This window comes from Silurus meridionalis, chromosome 20, assembly GCF_014805685.1.
Source record: "Silurus meridionalis isolate SWU-2019-XX chromosome 20, ASM1480568v1, whole genome shotgun sequence".
NCBI lineage: Eukaryota > Metazoa > Chordata > Actinopteri > Siluriformes > Siluridae > Silurus > Silurus meridionalis.
In genome coordinates this window covers 105,001-127,500 of record NC_060903.1, presented here as the reverse complement: position 1 = coordinate 127,500, position 22,500 = coordinate 105,001, and the positions used below count along the sequence as shown (strand labels likewise).

At 42.8% G+C, this 22,500-nt stretch overlaps 4 protein-coding genes, 1 long non-coding RNA gene and 1 other non-coding gene across 11 annotated transcripts in view; 2 read left to right on the top strand and 4 right to left on the bottom strand.

Annotated features, from left to right (window-relative positions):
* The window catches only part of gpr184 (G protein-coupled receptor 184), an 11,246-nt gene extending 7,400 nt beyond the window's left edge, over positions 1-3,846 (top strand). The window contains exon 2 of the mRNA XM_046875934.1: positions 1,181-3,846. Within this exon, the coding sequence (XP_046731890.1) occupies positions 1,181-2,182 (1,002 nt within the window). The 3' untranslated portion in view covers positions 2,183-3,846. The remainder of the gene's footprint in view (positions 1-1,180) is intronic.
* eif3k (eukaryotic translation initiation factor 3, subunit K) overlaps positions 1-8,051 on the bottom strand; it is a 31,172-nt gene extending 23,121 nt beyond the window's left edge. For both annotated transcript variants that reach the window (XM_046875937.1, XM_046875936.1), the window contains exons 1-8: positions 7,891-8,051; positions 7,622-7,720; positions 6,059-6,179; positions 5,554-5,628; positions 5,369-5,435; positions 4,239-4,316; positions 4,001-4,126; positions 3,875-3,915 (exon numbers count right to left, since the gene is read on the bottom strand). In XM_046875937.1, coding sequence (XP_046731893.1) covers positions 3,884-3,915; positions 4,001-4,126; positions 4,239-4,316; positions 5,369-5,435; positions 5,554-5,628; positions 6,059-6,179; positions 7,622-7,720; positions 7,891-7,952 — 660 coding nt within the window. In that variant the 5' untranslated portion in view covers positions 7,953-8,051 and the 3' untranslated portion in view covers positions 3,875-3,883. The remainder of the gene's footprint in view (positions 1-3,874; positions 3,916-4,000; positions 4,127-4,238; positions 4,317-5,368; positions 5,436-5,553; positions 5,629-6,058; positions 6,180-7,621; positions 7,721-7,890) is intronic.
* Positions 8,052-9,365: 1,314 nt separating this feature from the next.
* si:ch1073-429i10.3 (uncharacterized protein LOC100331798 homolog) lies at positions 9,366-11,629 on the bottom strand. 2 transcript variants are annotated; one of them, XM_046875939.1, is made up of 5 exons: positions 11,281-11,629; positions 11,053-11,184; positions 10,208-10,351; positions 9,974-10,127; positions 9,366-9,826 (listed from the first exon to the last, which is right to left on the bottom strand). In XM_046875939.1, exons 3-5 carry the CDS (start codon positions 10,333-10,335, stop codon positions 9,698-9,700), a joined length of 411 nt encoding a protein of 136 aa, XP_046731895.1. In that variant the 5' UTR covers positions 10,336-10,351; positions 11,053-11,184; positions 11,281-11,629; the 3' UTR covers positions 9,366-9,697. The 2 variants fall into 2 exon arrangements, with proteins under 2 accessions (XP_046731895.1, XP_046731894.1); XM_046875938.1 differs by lacking the exon at positions 11,053-11,184 and having other exon boundaries at positions 11,281-11,620.
* An 805-nt stretch (positions 11,630-12,434) lies between these two features.
* Positions 12,435-17,722, bottom strand: si:ch1073-429i10.1 (delta(14)-sterol reductase LBR). 2 transcript variants are annotated; one of them, XM_046875941.1, is made up of 5 exons: positions 17,010-17,722; positions 13,351-13,518; positions 13,001-13,036; positions 12,800-12,922; positions 12,435-12,718 (listed from the first exon to the last, which is right to left on the bottom strand). In XM_046875941.1, the coding sequence occupies exons 2-5, from the start codon at positions 13,466-13,468 to the stop codon at positions 12,558-12,560; spliced, it is 438 nt and encodes a 145-aa protein (XP_046731897.1). In that variant the 5' UTR covers positions 13,469-13,518; positions 17,010-17,722; the 3' UTR covers positions 12,435-12,557. The 2 variants fall into 2 exon arrangements, with proteins under 2 accessions (XP_046731897.1, XP_046731898.1); XM_046875942.1 differs by lacking the exon at positions 17,010-17,722 and having other exon boundaries at positions 13,351-13,661.
* Positions 17,723-17,851: 129 nt separating this feature from the next.
* LOC124402746 lies at positions 17,852-22,497 on the bottom strand. Of its 3 annotated transcripts, XR_006928781.1 has the most exons (7): positions 22,432-22,497; positions 22,247-22,311; positions 19,564-19,602; positions 19,189-19,270; positions 18,653-18,936; positions 18,508-18,562; positions 17,852-18,144 (listed from the first exon to the last, which is right to left on the bottom strand). It is a non-coding gene; the product is annotated as an uncharacterized LOC124402746 (long non-coding RNA). The 3 variants fall into 3 exon arrangements; XR_006928780.1 differs by having other exon boundaries at positions 18,653-19,270; XR_006928782.1 differs by having other exon boundaries at positions 17,852-18,074; positions 18,653-19,270.
* On the top strand, positions 20,715-20,786 carry trnap-ugg. Its single transcript has one exon. It is a non-coding gene; the product is annotated as a tRNA-Pro (tRNA).
* Positions 22,498-22,500: the final 3 nt, after the last annotated feature.

Below are 22,500 nucleotides of genomic sequence, written 5' to 3'. Positions count from 1 at the left end.
CTGCTCTGCTTTCCTCCTTCAGACATTGATATTGCTGGGTGATGGTGCCGCAGATGTGCACTCATATTGGAAGTGTTTCCGTGTGAGTAGGCGTCACGTGTAAAACAATGCTTACAGACAGTCATTTTTTTGTTTACAGTTTTTTCTTCCTCGGCATTATACTCAACAGCAAAACCGAAACGTCTCCACACCACAGATTTAAAAGACGCCGGCGCCTCCTCGTACTGTAGCCTCGCTTCACCACCGCTCGCCATGTTAAAGTGTGGAATGATGGTTCAGCGCCCCCTACCTTTAGAGCATAGTGATTGAACATTTACTCACGGGGAGGAGTTTCCTCATCTCAGCTCGTAGACTTACAGGCACACAAACAGTCAATTCAGAGAGAAATAAAAAACACATCAATTATTTAAACGTAAAACTGAAAAAACGCAATTATTGGCGTATTGAACCGTGGATGTCGTATCAACGGTTCAATATTATATTGAGAATTGTGGCATCCTAATACACACACACATCTCATACACACACATATCTCATACACACACATATCTCATACACACACACACATCTCATACACACACACATCTCATACACACATATCTCATACACACATATCTCATACACATCTCATACACACACATCTCATACACACATATCTCATACACACACATATCTCATACACACACATATCTCATACACATATCTCATACACACATATCTCATACACACATATATCTCATACACACATCTCATACACACATATATCTCATACACACACATCTCATACACACACACATCCCTAATACACACACATCTCATAGACACACATCTCATACACACACACACATCTCATACACACATATCTCATACACACATCTCATACACACATATCTCATACACACACATATCTCATACACACATCTCATACACACACACATCTCATACACACACACATCTCATACACACACACATCTCATACACACACACATCTCATACACACACACACACATCTCAGATGTTGAGCTATTTTATGAGTTGCTCAGTAGCTCCTAGTTTTATAACCATAATGACTGTAGAACAGTTTTCGATGATGGATGATGGAGAGATAAATAAATAAATAAATAAATATATATTTTTTAAAACTTTACTTGAATTAATAAAAATGTGTTTTCTTCTGCAGATGAATGGATCTGGAAATCAGACGTGTGTGAACATTGAGATCAGTCCAATTAGCGACTTGCTAGTAGGGATCTACATCACTGTGTTGGTGCTGGGATTGGTGTTTAACCTTCTCACTGCATGGCCCATCATCCAGCAGATTCGCAGGAAAAACGTTCTGGGCGTCTACCTGCTCAGTCTGTCCATCTCAGATGTCCTGTACATACTCACCATGCCTCTGTGGATCATCTACTACTACAATGACCATCACTGGGTGCTGGGACTGGACCTGTGCAAGCTCGCCGGCTTTGTTTATTATTCCAACATGTACATCAGCATCTACCTGCTGTGCTGCATCTCCATCGACCGCTGCCTGGCTGTCACCTTCCCTCTGAAGGCCAAGGCCTTCCAGCGCTACAAGTATGCCTGGATCATCTCAGGCTTCATCTACGTCTTCACAGCCACCATGCACATTCTAGTCATTCTCATGGACAAGGTCACAGCTCCTCTGGACAGTCAGGGGAGATGTTACGAGAGGTTTCCCATGACGAAGCCCATCGCTCTGTTTAACCTCCTGCGTGTAATCATTGGCTTCCTGCTGCCGCTGCTGCTGTTAGCCATATGCTACTTCCAGATCTTCAGGAAGGTAAAGAAAAGTGTGGGATTAGATGGTCAGGGCAAACGCAAGGTCAAACTGCTGTCTGTGGGAGTCATCAGCATCTTCTCTGTCTGCTATGCCCCCTACCACATCCAGCTGCTCATCCGCTCCATAGCCTTCAACTCCTTCCACGTCGAGGATTACTGCAGATTCGAACAGTCGCAGCACTTTTACTTCTCGGTGGCTCTGGCCATGTCGAGCCTCAACAGCGTGGTGGATCCTCTGCTCTACGTCTTAGTGAGTAACGGCATGAGGGAAAGCGTCCGGCTCTGCTGCCAGACCAAAAATACTGTAGCTTCTCATGAACTCACCAAAAAACCCAGACTGCAGCCGTGTGGTTCCTCAGAACTTCATGAGACCACGTGAGGGTTTTTTCAGCATTTAGCCACATTCAGGAACTTCCTGTTCCCCAATAAACCACTTCTGACCCCGATGTAAACACAACAGTGAAACAAAACGCACTCAAGCAAACGCATGCATTTCTATTAGAACGTATTCAGTGGAACATCTTCACTCAGATCCCTCCATCTCTTCTTCCTTCATTTACAATACTTTCTTTTTTATCTCAAAAGTTTTATTTATTAACCTCATTATTGAAACAATTTCAATAAAAATTGTTAGTTTTATCTCTCACTCATATCTGATGTTTTAGTAAAGTGTGTGTGTGTGTGTGTGTGTATTAGTGATGCGATTCACATCTCAATGCATAGCCAACGTTACGATACATTAAAGATACACATGAAGCAGCTGCTGAGGCGATAAGATACGATTCCCACATTGTGATGCAGTGAGATCAGATTTCTTGTTTCGATGTGATGCTCTGCAATTTAAAAAAGTACTGATAGTTCAGTAAATCATCAATTCACTTTAAAGCCTCCTGACTTCTAACTCATGGCCGTTTCCCACACGTCTTTATAGAGCAAAAATAGGCTGTAAAACCAGATGATCTTTTTCATTTGTGTCTACAGGAAGATACGTAACGCACGTGATGTTAAACGCTGGCCTCACTGTTCTCACCCCACGTGTGTTTGGTGGTTCTTGGCTGTGTTCTGCTGTTTATCACCACTGCAGTTTGGACACACGCACCGAAGTGAATTCGAGACTTTCCTGCATCATTCTGCACTTGTTGCTTCTGAAGTATTTTAAATCATTTCCAATTCACATTTGGACAAGATTCTCTAAAAGCACGTTTTTATTTCCTCAGCAATGACTTGAGCTGATGAATAGCCATAAACTCTAAAGCGATGTGGACCCGTCCCATAGCCTGACCTGCATGTCTGTTTAGACCGCAAACAATGATTCAGACCTTCATCACATCACAGACGCTTTGCTTTGATGCAGCTGCCAAAGACTAGTTTCCTAAAATAAGAAAAAAAGTAGATAAATAAGAACATTGTGTTTACTGCATGCACTGTGATCTCGCTGTGTGGGAACATTGGATCTTCACAAGACTTAAGAATAGTGTGAATTATCCACCTTTAGTGCCCACAGTAGCTCTGCGGTGGAGCTTCGTTTCTGAATACGACACTCAAAATGTTCTTGTTTTAGAGGCTGAAAGGGAGAAACTGCAGGTGTCAGTCACACGGGTGAAAAAGCCGGTGATCGGGTGGGGAGCTGTGGGGCACGGCTGCAGCGTGGCTACGTAGCGCTGCCTCACCCATGTTCGTTTTCCGGCACGTCCCGGATCTCTCTCAATTCAACCCTTTTCATCATAAAGCCAAACATTATTAAAATTGCCATTTTCCTGCCATTGTGTAACTTTACTACAAACGTACCTGCTATCATGTGACGTGAAAGAAATTTCACGTAGGTTTATAAATTTGTACTAAACTTTTGGAAACTATTTTATAATTCCTAATGACTGTTCCAGGTTTTTTAATGTGTTTTTTTTTTTAAATGTGTGTACAGAGTGCCCTCTGCTGCCTGAGGGAGAAATTACACAAATATAAACAACTTTAAAGAAACTGTTTATTGTACAGCTTTATTGTGTGTGTGTGTGTGTGTGTGTGTGTGTGTGTGTGTGTGTGTGTGTGTGTAACTGCAAGCGTGTGACTGTGTGTGTGTGTTTTACTGTGATGTTGCCATTATACTGGACACACCTGTGGAGCAAACGGAAAATGATATTAAATTTGTAGGTAAAATGGGAGAGGGGGTAAAGAGAAAGGGATGAGTGCAGTGTCTTACTCTCAAAGTCGATCTTCTCCACAATGTTTTTGGGTTTAACGCTCTCTTCCTGATTATAGATGAAGATCCGACCATCATCATCCTCCAACCATCCGTATTTATTCATCCACACCTTCACCTGTGTGTCTGGGGGGTAGAGAGAGAGAGAGAGAGAGAGAGAGAGAGAGAGAGAGAGATCGTGTGCATGAGAGAGAGAAAGAGACTGTGTTTGTGTGTGTGTGTGTGTTTGCGTGTTTACCGAGTGGATCTCCTAACATCTCAGCTAACAGTCGATGTTCAATGGTCTGATATGTGATTCCTACAACATGGCAGATAACTGACACACACACACACACACACACACACACACACACACACACACACACAGACACACAGACACACACACACACAGACACACACAGAGTAAGTAATAAACATTACTAGTTTAATGTAAAACTAAAGAGACGACTGTGACATCAACATTACCAAGTAACTGTGTGTGCGCGTGTGTGTAACTGCAAGCGTGTGACTGTGGGTGTGTAAGTGTGTAACTGTAAGCGTGTGACAGTGTGTAAGTATGTAAGCGTGTAAATGTGTGCGTGTGTAACTGTAAGCGTGTGTCAGTGTGTAAGTGTGTGACTGTGTGTGTGTAACAGTGTAAGTGTGTGCGTGTGTAACTAAGCGTGTGACAGTGTGTAACAGTCGGTACATGTGTAAGCGTGTGACTGTGTGCGTGTAAGTGTGTGCGTGTGTAATTGTAAGCGTGTGACAGTGTGTAAGCGTGTGACAGTGTGTAAGCGTGTGACAGTGTGTGTGTAACAGTGCAAGTGTGTGCGTGTGTAACTGTAAGCGTGTGTAACAGTCGGTACGTGTGTAAGCGTGTGACTGTGTGTGTAACAGTGTAAGTGTGTGCGTGTGTAATTGTAAGCATGTGACAGTGTGTGGCGTGTGACTGTGTGTGTGTGTAACAGTGTAAGTGTGTGCGTGTGTAATTGTAAGCATGTGACAGTGTGTAAGCGTGTGACTGTGTGTGTAACAGTGTAAGTGTGCGTGTGTAATTGTAAGCATGTGACAGTGTGTAAGTGTGTGCGTGTGACTGTGTGTAACAGTCTAAGTGTGTGCGTGTGTAACTGTAAGCGTGAGACAGTGTGTAAGCGTGTGACTGTGTGTGTGTAACAGTGTAAGTGTGTGCGTGTGTAATTGTAAGCATGTGACAGTGTGTAAGCGTGTGACTGTGTGTGTAACAGTGTAAGTGTGTGCGTGTGTAACTGTAAGCGTGAGACAGTGTGTAAGCGTGTGACTGTGTGTGTGTAACAGTCTAAGTGTGTGCGTGTGTAACTGTAAGCGTGAGACAGTGTGTGTAACTGTGGTTAAATACTAGACACACACATTTACGAACAGAGTCCTCAAAGCCAGTGATGCCGTCAATCAGCTCCCTGTTCTCCTCCAGACTCGCCTGCCACACCAAACACACACACACACACACACACACAAACACACACAGTGTTAATACATGAGAACTGTGTGTGTGCGTGTGTGTGTGTGTGTGTGAGAGAGAGTAAATGTGTTTTAACCCAGAAGCTTTGAAAGTGGCAGGTTTCCAGCAGGTTTCCAAGGTAAAGGATTTGTCTGATTGGTCGTTCCTCCTGCTGTGGGGGGAGTTAAAGAAACTCATCCAGTAACACACACAGACTTACTCACTGTCTCACACACACACACACACACACACACACACACACACACACACACACACACACACACACACACACACACACACACACAGTTACACATACAGACTTACTCACTGTCTCACACACACACACACACAGTTACACACACAGACTTACTATTTCTCTCTCACACACACACACACACACACACACACTCACAGTTACACACACAGACTTACTGTCTCACACACACTCACAGTTACACACACAGACTTACTCACTGTCTCTCTCACACACACACACACACTCACTTTTTCACACACACTGACAGTTACACACACACAGACTTACTGTCACACACTGTGTGTGTGTGTGTGTGTGTGTGTGTGTGAGAGAGAGTAAAGGATACATGCGGTTGGTCGATCATACACTTGCACAGAGTGAAGTCAGTGTGTGGGAGGTTTGTTAAAGCCTTCAGCAGGATCTGTGACGTCACACTGGTCTGGAAATAGGCAGGGTTAAACTGGTACCTACACACACACACACACACACACACACACACACACACACACACACACACCAGATTATGACTGATCCACAACAAAATAGATTCTCTCATTAAAACCTTTTATCTGTGTGTGAGATAGAGGAAGTTTATACACACTGATCAGACGTAACATGACAGAGACATAGAGAGAGAGAGAGAGAGAGAGAGAGAGAGAGAGAGAGAGAGAGAGTGAGAGAGAGAGGTGTGAGAGAGAGAGAGCGAGAGTGAGAGAGAGAGTGAGAGAGAGAGGAGAGAGAGAGTGTGAGAGAGAGGAGAGAGAGTGTGAGAGAGGAGAGAGAGAGAGAGAGAGCGAGAGTGAGAGAGAGCGAGAGCGTGAGAGAGAGAGAGCGAGAGAGTGAGAGAGAGGCGAGGTGTGAGAGAGAGAGGCGAGAGGTGTGAGAGAGAGAGTGAGAGAGAGGCGAGAGTGTGAGAGAGCGAGAGTGTGAGAGAGAGAGAGAGAGAGAGAGAGAGAGCGAGAGTGTGAGAGAGAGAGCGAGTGTGTGAGAGAGAGAGAGAGCGAGTGTGAGAGAGGCGAGTGTGTGAGAGAGAGGCGAGTGTGAGAGAGAGAGAGAGGCGAGTGTGAGAGAGAGGCGAGTGTGAGAGAGAGTGAGAGAGGCGAGTGTGAGAGAGAGAGTGTGAGAGAGGCGAGTGTGAGAGAGAGGCGAGAGAGAGAGGCGAGTGTGAGAGAGGCGAGTGTGAGAGAGTGAGAGAGAGTGTGAGAGAGGCGAGGTGTGAGAGAGGCGAGTGTGAGAGGCGAGAGTGTGAGAGAGCGAGTGTGAGAGAGAGAGAGTGTGAGAGAGAGAGAGCGAGAGAGAGAGGCGAGTGAGAGAGAGGCGAGTGTGAGAGAGAGGCGAGTGTGAGAGAGGCGAGTGTGTGAGAGAGGCGAGGTGAGAGAGAGAGAGTGTGAGAGAGAGAGTGTGAGAGAGAGAGCGTGTGAGAGAGAGAGAGCGAGTGAGAGAGAGAGAGCGAGTGAGTGTGTGTGATTATTTACTCGTGTTTTGAGTTTTATGTGAATCTCACCAGGATCTCCTTCTTTCATCTTACAAATATGATGTCGTTACAGGACGCAGAAAAACCATCACCATCATCACCCACACACACACACCATTATCCACACACACATCACCATCACACACACCACCATCACCAACATCCACACACACACACACACATCACCATCATCACACACACCCCCCATCACACACACACACCACACACACACACACACCCCATCACACACACACACACCCCATCACACACCCCCCACTCCATCACACACACACACCCACCCATCAAACACACCCACACACACACACACCCACACCAATTTTAACTCCCTCTTAGCCCCCGACAAACTGCGCCACCTACTGGGGGGCACAGAGAGCTGCACACTCGATGTGTGTGTGTGTGTGTGTGTGTGCTTACAGTTTGAGAACAGCGAGGTTGGCCTCGAGGTCGTAGGCGTTTTCTCTCGCCTGAGTCTCGACGTAGCGCTCCAGTGTGGACAAATTCTCCGGATTATACCTACAACACACACACGCACGCGAAAGAGTGAGGGAGAAAGTGAGTGAGTGTGAGTGAGTGTGTGAGAGAGTGAGAGAGAGAGAGACACTGTAGAGTAACACTCCACTCCATCACTGTACAGAGATGTGCAGTTAGCATTAGCATGTTAGCTCTTTAGACAGTAAACTCACCTGTCTATTCCTCTTAAAAGTTTCGCGACATTTGCGCGCATCTGCTCAAACCCCAAAGCCATGTTTCACTAAAACCGCTCACACACGAGACCGCACCACACCGGAACTGAGCCCAAAAGGAACCGGAAGCAGTCCGGCGGCAAGAAAAGTCCGTAAGAAACAACAGCGGAGTTGAACAACGAAGTTCCCTCTTAAAACATCAACTTAACTATTATTATTATTATTATTATTATTATTATTATTATTATGTTTGTCTCTGCGACTTCGAATCTCATTTGGAAATGAAAAATCTGATTGCGTTTACGGAATCAAATCCTTCAGAATCATTCAGTGAACGGATCCGAGTCACTGGAGTCAGTAGGGATTCCGCCTGCTTTGGCCTGGAATTCCACTAGAGGGCACTCCCCAAATCCTTAGAATTAATCGAATCCGTGGACTCGTGAATCTCTCTCTCTCACACACACACACACACACACACACACACACACACACAGGTGAATCGGTTCAGGTGAATCAGACAGGACACGGACCCACGAAACTGAGTGTGTGTTTCTGAACTACATGTTCCTACAGTTACTTTCTTACAACAAAATTAGAACAGCTAAATAGTATAATTACTATTTATATTTATATATGATGTAGTTTATAAGTTGGTAAAAAAACAAGGACTCCAGGAAACCGAGTAAATGAGAGATTCATGAACCCGGACCAGGTGATTTATTTGGATGAATCCGGATTCTCTCACACACACACACACACACACACACGAATATAAAAGTTTAATGACAGTGAGAATTTAAATAAATGATGACTATGAAAACACTGAGTTCTGTACATGATTAACAAAAACATTGGTAAAGGGTTTAATGTTCCTGTGATGTTTTATTGTCATTAAACTCCAACAGTCACAACATGACAATATGCACGAAAGGAAAGAGAAGTCACAAAGCTGGTAAATTACTTCTTGGAGAATAACTGAATAAATGGAATATTACACAAATATGATTATTTCTAAACTATAAATTGAAGGTTTTATTAAATACACATTTTATTTGTTCTGTTTACAACAACCAAGACAAACAAAATCTGAGTTTAAATTGAGGAAGAGGAAAGAGCTGTCGGGTTCTCCAGGTGTGTGATGAGCTCAGGTACAAAACACTGATCTCCACCTGACACACACACACACACACACCCTGATGATTAGGACGAAGAAGTCGTGTATTGCTGGTGTAGTGTGTATAAGGCTTAAACACAGCTTTGTGTTTATTAAACTGAGTGAAATAATTGTTTATCGACTCGATGTTTTACATCAGAACCTGAGAGAAATTAAATGGAGGTAAAACTGATTTATAATATAAAATAAGATTATAGATATACATATAATTACAAAAAAAAAAAAACAGTACATATTTACTGTATATATATATATTTATATCTCAGAAAAAAAAAAAAAAAAAAAAAAAAGACACCAATAGTGGAACAAAAAAAAAAAATTTTATTCTTCATCTTTAACTGGTGAAAAATGCGACATTAAAAATAATACAAAATATAAAAGCACTCAACACACACGCACACACACACACACACTGAACACACCCAACAAACTGACACCCTAATAACAGATTTTACCCAGAATTCCACACCAAACCTTACAGAAAATCAGGAGCTTTCATGTGTTCAAGTTTTTACTACTCACTAATCTCACACACAGTGTAAAAAAAGTCTCCTCACACACACACACACACAGAACAGGAGGAGAGACAGACTGTATGATATGAGAGTGTGTATATCTGTAACTGTGTGTGTGTTAAGCGCGTTCTCCACGGATGCGACGTGCCAGCTGGATGTCTTTGGGCATGATGGTGACGCGCTTGGCGTGGATAGCACACAGATTAGTGTCTTCAAACAGACCTACCAAGTACGCTTCACTCGCCTCCTGCGCGCGCACACACACACGCACACACACGCACGCACACACCATTAAAAAGACTGAGTCTTGACTGCTTCAGCTTCATTCAGGATCAGTAATGTCTATTAAATATGAATTACATGTTCATTAAAAGTGAGTGTGTGTTTTTTGTACCTGCAGGGCTCCAATAGCAGCACTCTGGAACCTCAGATCAGTTTTGAAGTCCTGAGCGATTTCTCGGACGAGTCGCTGGAATGGCAGCTTCCTGATCAGCAGCTCTGTGGATTTCTGATAACGGCGGATCTCACGCAGAGCCACAGTGCCAGGCCTACACACACACACACACACACGTTATTATGAAACACAGTATATCAGTATTACAGAAGAAGACCTGAGGTGGCGAGTTACCTGTAACGGTGCGGTTTCTTCACTCCTCCTGTAGAGGGTGCACTCTTCCGGGCTGCTTTAGTGGCGAGCTGTTTACGGGGGGCTTTTCCTCCTGTAGATTTACGAGCTGTCTGCTTTGTACGGGCCATAACTGCTCAATATCACCTGAAACACACACACACACACACACACACACACACACACTATTATATTTAATCAATATATTCCATGAATAAGATTTCTTTCTTTCTTGTTTTCTCATGATTACTACTTTATTATCTATGATGCTGTAATGATGGTGTCTATAGAACATGCTTTTATGCCAAATACACACAAACATTCAGTGATTAAGAGGAATGTTCTGGATGCAGCAATGATAATATTCATAATCATTAGTGGCAGCAGGAACGTGGAGATAAAGTCATGATCACAAGAAAAAACGAAAGAAACAATTAGAAATGTACGGCCTTTTAGGACTTCAGTAAGAATCTTCTGTTTAAAAAAAATAATACAATAAAAAAAAATTGCACTCAATAAATAAACAACTTTCAGCTTCAAAGCGACACTGCAGGCGTCAGCAGCCAATCAAAAGCCTCGTCGCAGCATTTCTGCCTATCAGATCGAAGGGCGGGACAAACGCAACCCTTAACAAATGAACACGCAGCGCCCACTAACCCAAGTACGGCTCATTTACATAACCCCGCCCCCCGAGGCCTGGTGTAATGGCTAAAACTCAGACAAGCGAAAACAGAAGCGCGAAAAGAAAAACACTGAATTTGATCTGAAGCTCATGAGACGCGTTTCACCGCGTATGAACGCTTTAATACTGCTCTATTCCACACAGCACTGTAGTGAGGCTCACACACGGAGAGGGTGAAGGAGCTCTGTGATCGCGGTACCGGAGCGCGTTGTGCGGTGAGGGGAAACCGAGCTGCTGCTTTACCGCCACACCGCTTCATCTACAACCTTCATCTACCTGCTTGATTCACCCTCACGGCCTGCAATAGCGCACAAATATACACATCTTTAATCACACACACGGTTTGTTCGGCTGTTTTTTTCCTGACGCCCGCAGGGACATCACTAAGACTTACCGTTTTTATGGTTCAGACTGAAGAGAAACGGACGCGTTTGTGCTGAATGTCGCTTTAGTTTTTCCTTCGAATGTTCTAATTCTTGTTTTTATACCACCCATATTCCGAAAAGCTCCGCCCCCATTATCCGAGTAGTGGCAGCGTCCGAGATAAGAAGCCTGTCTCTGATTGGACAGAAGTAGTGTCAATCCTAAACACGAGCCAATCCACACACAGGAGGAAATGTCTGTTCGGAATATGGGTGTAAAAAACAGCGCCTCAGAAGTACGGTTTAAATCTAAAATGGCGGGATTTTCCCATGATGCACCTCTGCCGGACAATCGCCTGACAGAAAATAATGACATTTATCTCAATTAAAATCACAAAATAATGAATAATAATGAAAAAACTGAATAAAATAAATACAACAGAGTTCCGTTTGAGGAAAACTATAGTGTTGTTGTAAAATTATTCAGGAAGATTATTAATTAGAATGAATTATGTTTGCAATAAAAGCAGCGCTAAACAGTAATAAAGTAAATGTTTCTGTACTTTAGTAGTTTTTGTGTTTTGTATTTTAAGTTTTTTAATTAAGGGAGATTTTGACTGTAATTTCACTACATTTCAAAGTCAATATTTTACTTTTTACTACATTTAGTGAAATCAGTTGTTTCTTTTTATTTACGAGGATAAAAACGTAACCGAGTCACCAATCAGGATCGAGCGCACGCTCTGTTTTACACGTGTTCTGATTGGTGCATCTACTGATCACCAACATACAGTTCAGCATCAGTTCAACATCAAGCAGAACATTTAGAGAGAAATAAATGATGAAGAAACTCCAGACTCGAACTCACCACCACACACACGTGACCTCATTTACACGTTTTATTAAAGAAGGTTTTGGTGCTTATGATCATTGTAATAGAAATCAATCAGTGTTTGAGTCTTTAATATCATTCTATTAATAGATCAGTGTGCTGAGAGTCACATTCGAGTCTTTACACAGAAACTGAGGTGATTAAGTGAAGAATCTTGTGATAAAAATAATAATAGGAACATTAGAGTTATAATAAATCACTACTTTGGATACTGAAGTTCATTTGAAGACAAACATTTGTACTTTTACTCAGTTTAAAGGGAAATTTTTTAAAAAAAATGTAAGAAGTAGAAAGTACAGATTTGTGTGTAAAAATGTAATGAGTTAAAGTAAAAAGTCTAAAAAATAAATCTACTTAAGTGCAATAACAAAGTATTTTTACTTCACTACATCACACCTCTGGTGAGGATGAAGAAGGTCAGTAGATGTATGGCAGTAGTTTATATGGGACTCTCCTGCTGTATTCTCCCCACGCTACTCTGTGTTTCTCTTTACACATCTCCTCCATCTCAGTGACTCGCTCCAGCAGCAGCTTCATACAGAACAGCACAGGTACATACAGTACCACACTGCTGAACCCTGCACACACACAAACACACACACAGCTTACACACTGCCAAAGCTTTCAGACTCTCTGTGTGTGTGTGAGAGAGTCCTAACCACAGAACAGAGTCCAGGTGAACGTCATCAGTAAATCTCCTAAGTAGTTTGGATGTCGGACCCAACCAAACCACCCGGACACCAGCAGGTTCTGACCAGATGGACTGATGATGGTCTCCAGATCTGCAGAATGACGCTTTTTAGACTTTAATGCTGATGTCGTATTTTACTGCTAATTGAGATGATGTTGATGATACCTACGAGCCACTGATGAGTCATTCGGGTTTCTGCGGAAGGCTGGAAATATTATTCATAAGGTATAAAAAAAAAAAACCTGGCAACGGGCAAAAAGCTGCTCCAGGAGCAGCTCGTTTACACATTTACAAATTTCAACAGGTTTGTGAGATAAATGTGTGTGTGTGTGTGTGTATGTATTTTCCTTTAATTTTAATTTTTAATTATATAAAGAGGGAACATTCAAAGAAAAACCAATCACTGTGTGTGGGGGTGTGTGTGTGTGTGCGTCTGTGTGTGTGTGTGTGTGTGTGTGTAGAGAGAGACTCGGCTGTAAATAAAATATCAGATAAATAATAAGTTCAATAAAAACTTACAGAAGAGAAGGATTATCGGTAAGGTGGACAGGAAGTGGGCGTCATTGGGCTGCTGAAGAAGGTAGTAAACAGGAATGCTGGAGAAGAAAGGGATCCAGATGTACTCACCCAGAACCATCAGGAATCCAATCGACTCATGAGTCAGTTCCTTAGTGTCTAACAAAACTCCTGAATAAAACACACACAGTCATTATTATTTTATTATATATGTTCCCTTTTCATATAATTAAGATAAATTGTGACAAAACACTAATTAATAATAATCTTCTTCTTCTTCTTCTTCTTTCGGCTGCTCCCATTAGGGGTCGCCACAGCGGATCATCCGTCTCCACACCACCCTGTCCTTTACATCTGCCTCTTTTACACCAACTACCTGCATGTCTTCCCTCACCACATCCATGAACCTCCTTTTTGGCCTTCCTCTTTTCCTCCTACCTGGTGGCTCCATCCTCAGCATTCTTCTACCAATATAATTTATGTCCCTCCTCTGCACATGTCCAAACCATCTCAATCTCGCCTCCTCACCTTGTCACCAAAACATCCTACATGCTGTCCCTCTAATAAACTCATTTCTAATCTTATCCATCCTCGTCACTCCCAACGAAAACCTCAACATCTTTAGCTCTGCTACCTCCAGCTCCACCTCCTGTCTTTTACTCAATGCCACTGTCTCTAAACCATACAACATCGCAGGTCTCACCACAGTCCTATAAACTTTCCCTTTCAATTTTGCAGATACCCTACTATCACAAATCACTCCTGTCACTCTTCTCCACCCACTCCACCCTGCCTGCACTCTTTTCTTCACTTCTCTAACACACTCTCCATTACTTTGCACTGTTGAACCCAGGTACCTGAATTCCTCCACCTTCTGAAGCTCTTCTCCTGCAACCGCACCACTCCACTGCCCTCCCTCTCATTCACACACATGTACTCTGTCTTACTCCTACTGAGTTTCATTCCCCTTCTCTCCAGTGCATATCTCCACCTCTCCAGGCTCTTCTCAACCTGCTCCCTACTCTCACAACAAATCACAATATCATCCGCAAACATCATAGTCCAGGAGACTCCTGTCTGACCTCGTCCGTCAACCTGTCCATCACCACTGCAAACAGGAAAGGGCTCAGGGCCGATCCTTGATGCAGTCCAACCTTCACTCTAAACCAGTCTGTCGTACCTACTGCACACTTCACTGCCGTCACACTGTCCTCATACATGTCCTGCACCACCCTTACATACTTCTCCGACACACCTGACTTCCTCATACAGTACCACAACTCCTCTCTTGGCACCCTGTCGTACGCCTTCTCTAAATCCACAAATACACAATGCAATTCCTTCTGTCCTTCTCTATACTTCTCCATCAACATTCTCAAAGCAAATATGGCATCTGTGGTGCTCTTCCTCGGCATGAAACCATACTGTTGCTCACAGATGGTCACCTCTTCTCTCAGCCTGGCTTCCACTACTCTTTCCCATAACTTCATGGTGTGACTGATCAACTTAATACCCCTGTAGTTACTGCAGGTCTGCACATCTCCTTTATGCTTAAAGATCGGTACCAGCACACTCTTTCTCCATTCCTCAGGCATCTTCTCACCTTCCAAAATCCTGTTAAACAATCTGGTCAAAAACCCACTGCCATCTCTCCTAAACATCTCCACGCTTCCACCGGTATGTCATCTGGTCCAACCGACTTTCCACTCTTCATCCTCTTAATCGCTGCTCTCACTTCCTCCTTACTAATCTTATCTACATCCTGCTTCACCATCTCCACATCATCCAACCTTCTCTCTCTCTGATTTTCCTCATTCATCAGCTGCTCAAAATACTCCCTCCACCTTCTCAACACACTCTCCTCACTAGTCAACACATTTCCTCTCCATCCTTTACTGCTCTAACTTGCAGTACATCCTTTCCAGCTCGGTCCTCTGCCTGGCCAATCGGTACAAATCCTTTTCTCCTTCCTTAGTGTCCAACCTCATACAGCTCCTCATATGCCTTTTCCTTGGCTTTCGCCACATCCTCTTAACCTGCTGCCGCATCTCCTTGTACTCCTGCCTACTTTTCTCATCACTCTGTCTATCCCACTTCTGTTTTGCCAACCTCTTTCTCCTTATGCTCTCCTGCACTTCCTCATTCCACCACCACGTCTCCTTGTCTTCCTTTCTATTTCCAGATGTCACACCAAGTACTTTTCTAGCTGCCTCCTCATCACTCCTGCAGTAGTTGCCCAATCATCCAACACCTCCTTAACACCACTGAGCCTCTCTCTGACCTCTTCCCTGAACCTCACACTACACTCTTCCTCCTTCAGTTTCCACCATCTTATTCTTCTTTCAGTCCTCACTCTCCTCCTCTTCATCCTCGCCTCCAAAACCATCCTACAGACCACCATCCTATGCTGTCTAGCTACACTGTCCCCTGCCAACACCTCAGGTTGCATCTCCTGCATAGCACATAGTCCACCTGTGTGCACCTTCCTCCACTCTTATCGTCACCCTATGATCCTCCTTCTTTTAAAATAAGTGTTCACCACTGCCATTTCCATCCTTTTAGCAAAATCTACCACCATCTGCCCTTCCACATTCCTCTCCTTAAAACCATACCTACCCATCACCTCCTCATCACCTCTGTTCCCTTCACCCACATGCCCATTAAAGTCCGCCCCAATCACTAACCGTTCTTTCCTAGGTACACCATCTACCACTTCATCTAATTCACTCCAGAATCTTTCCTTCTCCTCCATCTCACAGCCAACTTGTGGAGCATAGGCACTGATGACATTTATCATCATCCCTTCAACTTCCACCTTCACGATCATCACCCTATCAGAAACTCTCTTCACCTCCACTACACTCTTACTGTACTCTTCCTTCAGAATCACCCCTACACCATTTCTCTTCCATCCACACCATGATAAAACAGTTTAAACCCACCTCCAATGTTCCTGGCCTTACTCCCTTTCCACTTGGTCTCCTGAACACACAACATATCTACCTTTCTCCTCTCCATCATATCAGCTACCTCTCTCCCTTTACCCGTCATAGTACCAACATTTAAAGTACCAACCCGAACCTCCACTCTCCTACACTGCTCCTTTTCCTGCCGTCTCTGTAGACGTCTTCCTCCTCTCCTTCTCCTCCTTCGGCCAACAGTAGCCCAATTTCCACCGGTACCCTGTCGGCTAACGATACCTGTGGCGGTCGTTGTTAACCCGGGCCTCGACCGATCCGGTATGAAATTCTCATTTGTGATCCGCATATTTGATTTGGCACGTGTTTTACGCTGGATGCCCTTCCTAACGCAACCCTCCCCATTTACCCGGGCTTGGGACCGGCACTAAGAATGCACTGGCTTGTGCCTCCCTAATGGCTGGGTTCTAATTAATAATAATAATAATAATAATAATAATAATAATAGTGGAATCTCATCAACGAGGGCATCCAATATGTAGATGAGCTGCAGGACAGCAGTGAGAAGGAGAGACAGAGGGACAGAACCGTGTGTCTCCATTGCAGTCAGGACATAACACACATCAATCACTGCCTGTGTGTTAAACAGAAATGAGTTTGAACACACAAAAAATGAACACACACACACACACACACACACACACACACACACACACACTGAAACGTAACCCATGGGTGACTCACCCAGCCGCTGAATCCAATCCGTAACATTGCAAATTGTTTGATATCAATCTTCCCCAATCAAGGGTCCACTTCCTGCCCCAGAACAAACACCTCCAGGACATGTACTAAACCAGAAACCCCTGATTTACACACACACACGCACACACACACGCACGCACACATGCACGCACACACACACACACACACACACACACACACACACACACACACAGGAATAATTAGATAATCGAATTTATTTACATTGACTATAAATAAAATAAACTGAATGGCAGCTGCAGGCTCTCAGGGGCAGTAAAAGTTACTCTGCTGGGTTAAAGTGAAATTTTATCAGAATCACTGACTTACATTCTAATAATTTTTCCCATGAATGTGTTAAATTACTGTAATATTCTATTCTCTTCATTTCATAGCATTTCTCTCAGCTGAGCTGCATCTAAGATCAGCATATCCAAGAGTCTGTATATGAGTTTTTATCCAATCAGACTTTATTTATTGCATTACGTATAGCTGTAAGACCACTGTGAGCACTGCGGCCACAAAGTGTTGTCATTTTGATGTCCTTTGATTGGACGGTCAGAGAGCATCACTAGTCAGAACTCACAAACTGCTTCTCTATCAAAGTGCACAATCTTGAATATATTCATGAGTTTTAATAGTTATTTTTTTATTCCACAATGACTGGTATCGATGCTTCTGCTGGAGATGCAGTTGTGGCTACAGTGAAAGGAGACGTGTTGAATTGTGTTCATTGTGTTTCTTGCTTTAGTGATGAGTCTATGAGATCCTGTGTGTGATGCAGCTCTCTGTTCTTCTGCACTTCTCTATTATACTGATGTTTTCTGTAGACGTAGCATCATAATGATGGGATTAAAAGGTGGATTGATTCAAGTAGAACATCACTGAAGCTCTCGGAGTGAAAAACACGGCCCATGCCAATGCTTTATTTTGTGTGCGTGTGTGTGTGTTTTGCCTGTTGTGTTGCTGTGTGTGTAGAGAAACACACTGATGAGGAAAGAGAAGACCGAGGCAGCACTGATCAGAGGAATCACTCTGCTTGACACACTGCTGCAGCGGAAGACACCACACCACCACACACACAATAATACACACAAACACACCACACAAGCATGTAGACCTGCAACATAACACACAGTTAAAATAGTATCTTATCTTACATTATTTTATTCTATTATTGTGTGTGTGTATTTGAGTGTGTGTAAGAGTGTGTGTGTGAGATTGTATGTGAGTGTGTGTGTGTGTGAGAGTGTATGTGTGTGTGTGTATGTATGTGAGTGTGTGTGTGTGTGTGTGTGTGTGTGTGTGTATGTGTGTGTGTGTGTGTGTGTGTGTGTGTGAGAGAGTGTTTGTGTGTGTGTGTGTGTGTATGTCAGTGTGTGTGTGTGTGTGTGTGTGTATATGTGAGTGTGTGTGTGTGTGTGTGTGTGTGTGTGTGTGTGTGTGTGTGTGTGTGTGAGAGGGGACATTCTATTTAACTCACCATTTATATTGTATTTCAAACGCTTTCCATGAGCTCCCATTTTTCCCTCCTGGACCTAAACACACATTCCCACAGTGTTTTGAGTTTCTCCTCACTCCCTATACCCTTTATTATATGTTTGAGAGATGTATGTTCTGAGTCTCACGCTGTTGTGGGTTGTTCTCATCATTAGAGTGTGGCGTTTACAGTACAGTGATCACACTCTACACTCCCGCAGGTCAGGATGATCTTCTCTCTGATGTGATACTCACATGTCCTACAGGAAGGTAGTAAAATCCTGCCTGGATCACAGTGAACACCACCACCATGCCAGCAGCACCCCAGTCCCAAACACAGCACACAGTAAGGATGGAGGAGTCAGAAGAGGGATGACAAGCATTCAAGAGCAACATGACTAAAAACAGGCATCGACACACACCAGGGACAGGTCTGACAGACACACACACACACACACACACACACACACACACTCACAAATTAAATTATTATTTACTGAATGTTTGAATAAATGTAAAAGACAAACAAATATTCTACAGCAGAAGTGTGTTTGGTGTGTTTGGGTTTTCGTATAAAATTATTTCCGGTAAAACGTTTGCTTATGATAATTCTGAACATGTTAATGATGTACTTCACAAACATTTATTTTTCAGATTTTATTCTCAGATGATCAGATGGCCTTACGCATGCGATTCCATTTACTGGGACTTTTCCTTCTGTTTTCCTCAATCACTCTGTTCTTCTGTTCATGAACAGACAAATCTGTCTGTCACCAGGAAACAGACGTAGAGTATTAAACACACACACACACACACACACACACACACACACAAACACACACACACACACAGAGTAAAATAAAGACCCCTGACTGCACAGTACAGTTTTAGAATCAGGTTTAGAGAAGAGTTTCAGCGAAACTATCTCTCAATAATAATAACAATAATAATAATAATAATAATAATAATAATAATAATAATAATAATATAATGATAAAAGATGTAATTATATGAAATATTGTAAACATTTTGATTTTGAATTGTATTAAACTTTTCATACCTGATTTTCCCTCTCCTGCATGATTGTGATCACACACTTCTAAAGATTAAAGCATCACACACACAAAGAAATATAAATATGGAAAGACATGTAAATATATCAGAATGATACTCCCACAGTTTCATCCTGGCTATGAGATGAAAAAAATCAGCATTGTGTGTGTGAGTATGTGTGTGTGTGTGTGCATGCGTGTGAGTGTGTGTGTGTTTGTGTGTGTGTGTGTGCGCGTGTGTGTATGTGTATGTGTGTGTGTGTATAAACAATTGAACAATTCTGAAATAATGTGATCTTCACTGCTCAGCAGTTGAAGGAGTTTTTGTCGTGTCTATACCATGCTACCAGAACACCTTTTCCACAAAATAACTAAGACATTAAAAAAAAAACATTATTTAGCAGAAAACACACTGATCAAAATTAGAGAACACTTTCAGATTCCTCCCAGTTATTGGTGTTAATCTGTACCTGGTGCTAATGTCCTTGATTATCTGGAAACCCCTATTTAACTGGCAGCCTAACTTCCAGTTTCACTGACTCTGCAAGATGGTGGGCCGTTCTAAAGTGACTGAAAGCCTTCGGCAGCAGGTTGTCCAGATGAAGGCCAAAGGGACGACCCTATCAGCCATAGCAAGACAAGTTGGCTGTTCCAAATCTGTGATTTCAAGAATATTGAATCTTTACAACATCACAGACTCATACAAGTCCGCCAAGAGGGCTGGTCGTCCACGGAAGACAAATACAAGAGAGGACAGGATACTGCGGAGGATCTCAATGGGCAATCGTTTCCACACTGCAGCTGGAATTGCTCACCAGTTCAGTGCTGAACAGGGTAAGGATCTGTCTCATCATACAGTGTCTCGACGTTTAAGAGCATTTGGACTGAAAGCCCAATCTGCAGTGACCAAACCTCTCATTAGCAGAAAGAATCAAAAGGCTAGACTAAGCATGTTGTGTGGACAGAGGAGAACTGGTCCAAAGTTCACTTCAGTGATGAAAGCAAGTTTAATTTATTTGGGTCCGATGGGAAACATTATGTTCGGTGACAAACTGGAGAAAGACTGAACCCAAAGTGTGTAAAGAAGTCAGTGAAAAGTAGAGGAGGAAGTGTCATGGTTTGGGTATATAATAGCTCAGTGGCCGTGTTCCTGTACAGCGGCTCGTTGGTCTAGGGGTATGATTCTCGCTTTGGGTGCGAGAGGTCCCGGGTTCAAATCCCGGACGAGCCCAAACTTTTAGAGTGATTTTATTTCCTGTGTCCCCTGTGTTTTCGGATCTATAGATTTATGGTTAGTGTGCGATGTAAACACCACTGATAAAAAATAAAATATACACACACACACACATACACACGATGACGTCACTGTGACTACAAACAGATTCTCAGGAATATTTGTAACAGTTCCTTATCACAGATACTTAAAATAATACAACATTTTTAAGAATTTAGCTAACAGATATTTTTTTTTGATAAAGAAGGCAGGTAAAGGTGTGATGTGATCAGCAGCAGCTGCAGATGTTTTACAACATATGTGTCAAACTTAAGGCCCGTGAGCCACATCCGGCCCGATGTTCATTTACATCCGGCCCGCGAGATGATTTTATAAAGATCTATTATTATAGTTATTAATGTCCAGGTGTTACACCAGAATCTGTGACCATCGTATGTTGTGACCACAGAGGGCGCTGTTGCTAAAATGCAGCTTAAAATAGATCGTGTCGAGAAGTTCACTACGCAAACAGCGTAAATGCAAACATCGGCGTCTAGCGCACACACACACACACACACACACACACACACACACACACAATTAACAGTCTAAAGCATCCGCATCTCAATAAATTTTATTAGGCTTGATAAATAAATAACATTCAGGATTGTTCTTTTAAATATCGAAAGCATTTGAATAGCTTAGTTTTTGTAAGTTCTGTAAATGAGTCTTTAGTTCGTGCCGCATGAAACTGTTTCTTTGCAGCATGACGGCACTGTGCTGCACGCGCGTTCTTGGTAACGTGCACGGCGCTCGGCGCGTTCTCGCAACAACATTTAATGACCAGTAGACGCCGATGTTTGCATTTACGCTGTTTGCGTAGTGAACTTCTCTACACGATCTATTTTAAACTGCATTTTAGCAACAGCGCCCTCTATGGTCACAACATACGATGGTCACAGATTCTGGTGTAACAGCGGCGATATGAAGCGCTGATAACACAAACTACAGATCCCATAATGCATCGCTTCAGCTGCCTTACCGAACACTAGACTACCTGAGAACATTCCAGCGTCGATCAAGTGGAGCTCCTGCTGATGTATTTAACTCTATTGTACAGTTATTGTGAAACAGCGCCTCACAGTGGTGAAGAGAAAAGTTGACTCTGAGTGGATGTTTACTGACACTGGCGGTAAACACGTGTGTGTGTGTGTGTGTGTGTGTGTGTGTGTGTGTGTGTGTGTGTTATTAGTAGAGCGAATGTGACTGTAATTAAGGAATTGAATCTGAGACGGAACTACGAGACAAAACATCAGGAGAAGCTGAAGAACCTGAATGCAGAGCAGAAGATACAGAAAGTAGAAGAGTTAAAGAAGAATCTGACATTTCAGCAGATGTTTTTCACCAGAGCAAAATCCCAAAGTGAAGCTGGTGTGAAAACAGAGGAGAAATCAGAGTCTCATCAGCAGGATATTTACCGAGGAAGAGTTTCTGAAGAGCTGCATGATGAAGCTGTGAGACGGCTGGTGTTCCACAGGAGATACTTTTATAGAGAGCAAAATATTTTAAGTTATTTAAAATTTAAGTTGATTTATTCTTGAATAATATTCCTGTCTTTTTTATTCATATTTATATAATTATGTTAAAAAAAATTTAGTTTTACTGAGTTCAATAAATGTTTATCCTGTTCGGCTCGCGAGCTGAAGTGTGCTGTGAGTTTTGGACCCTGTTT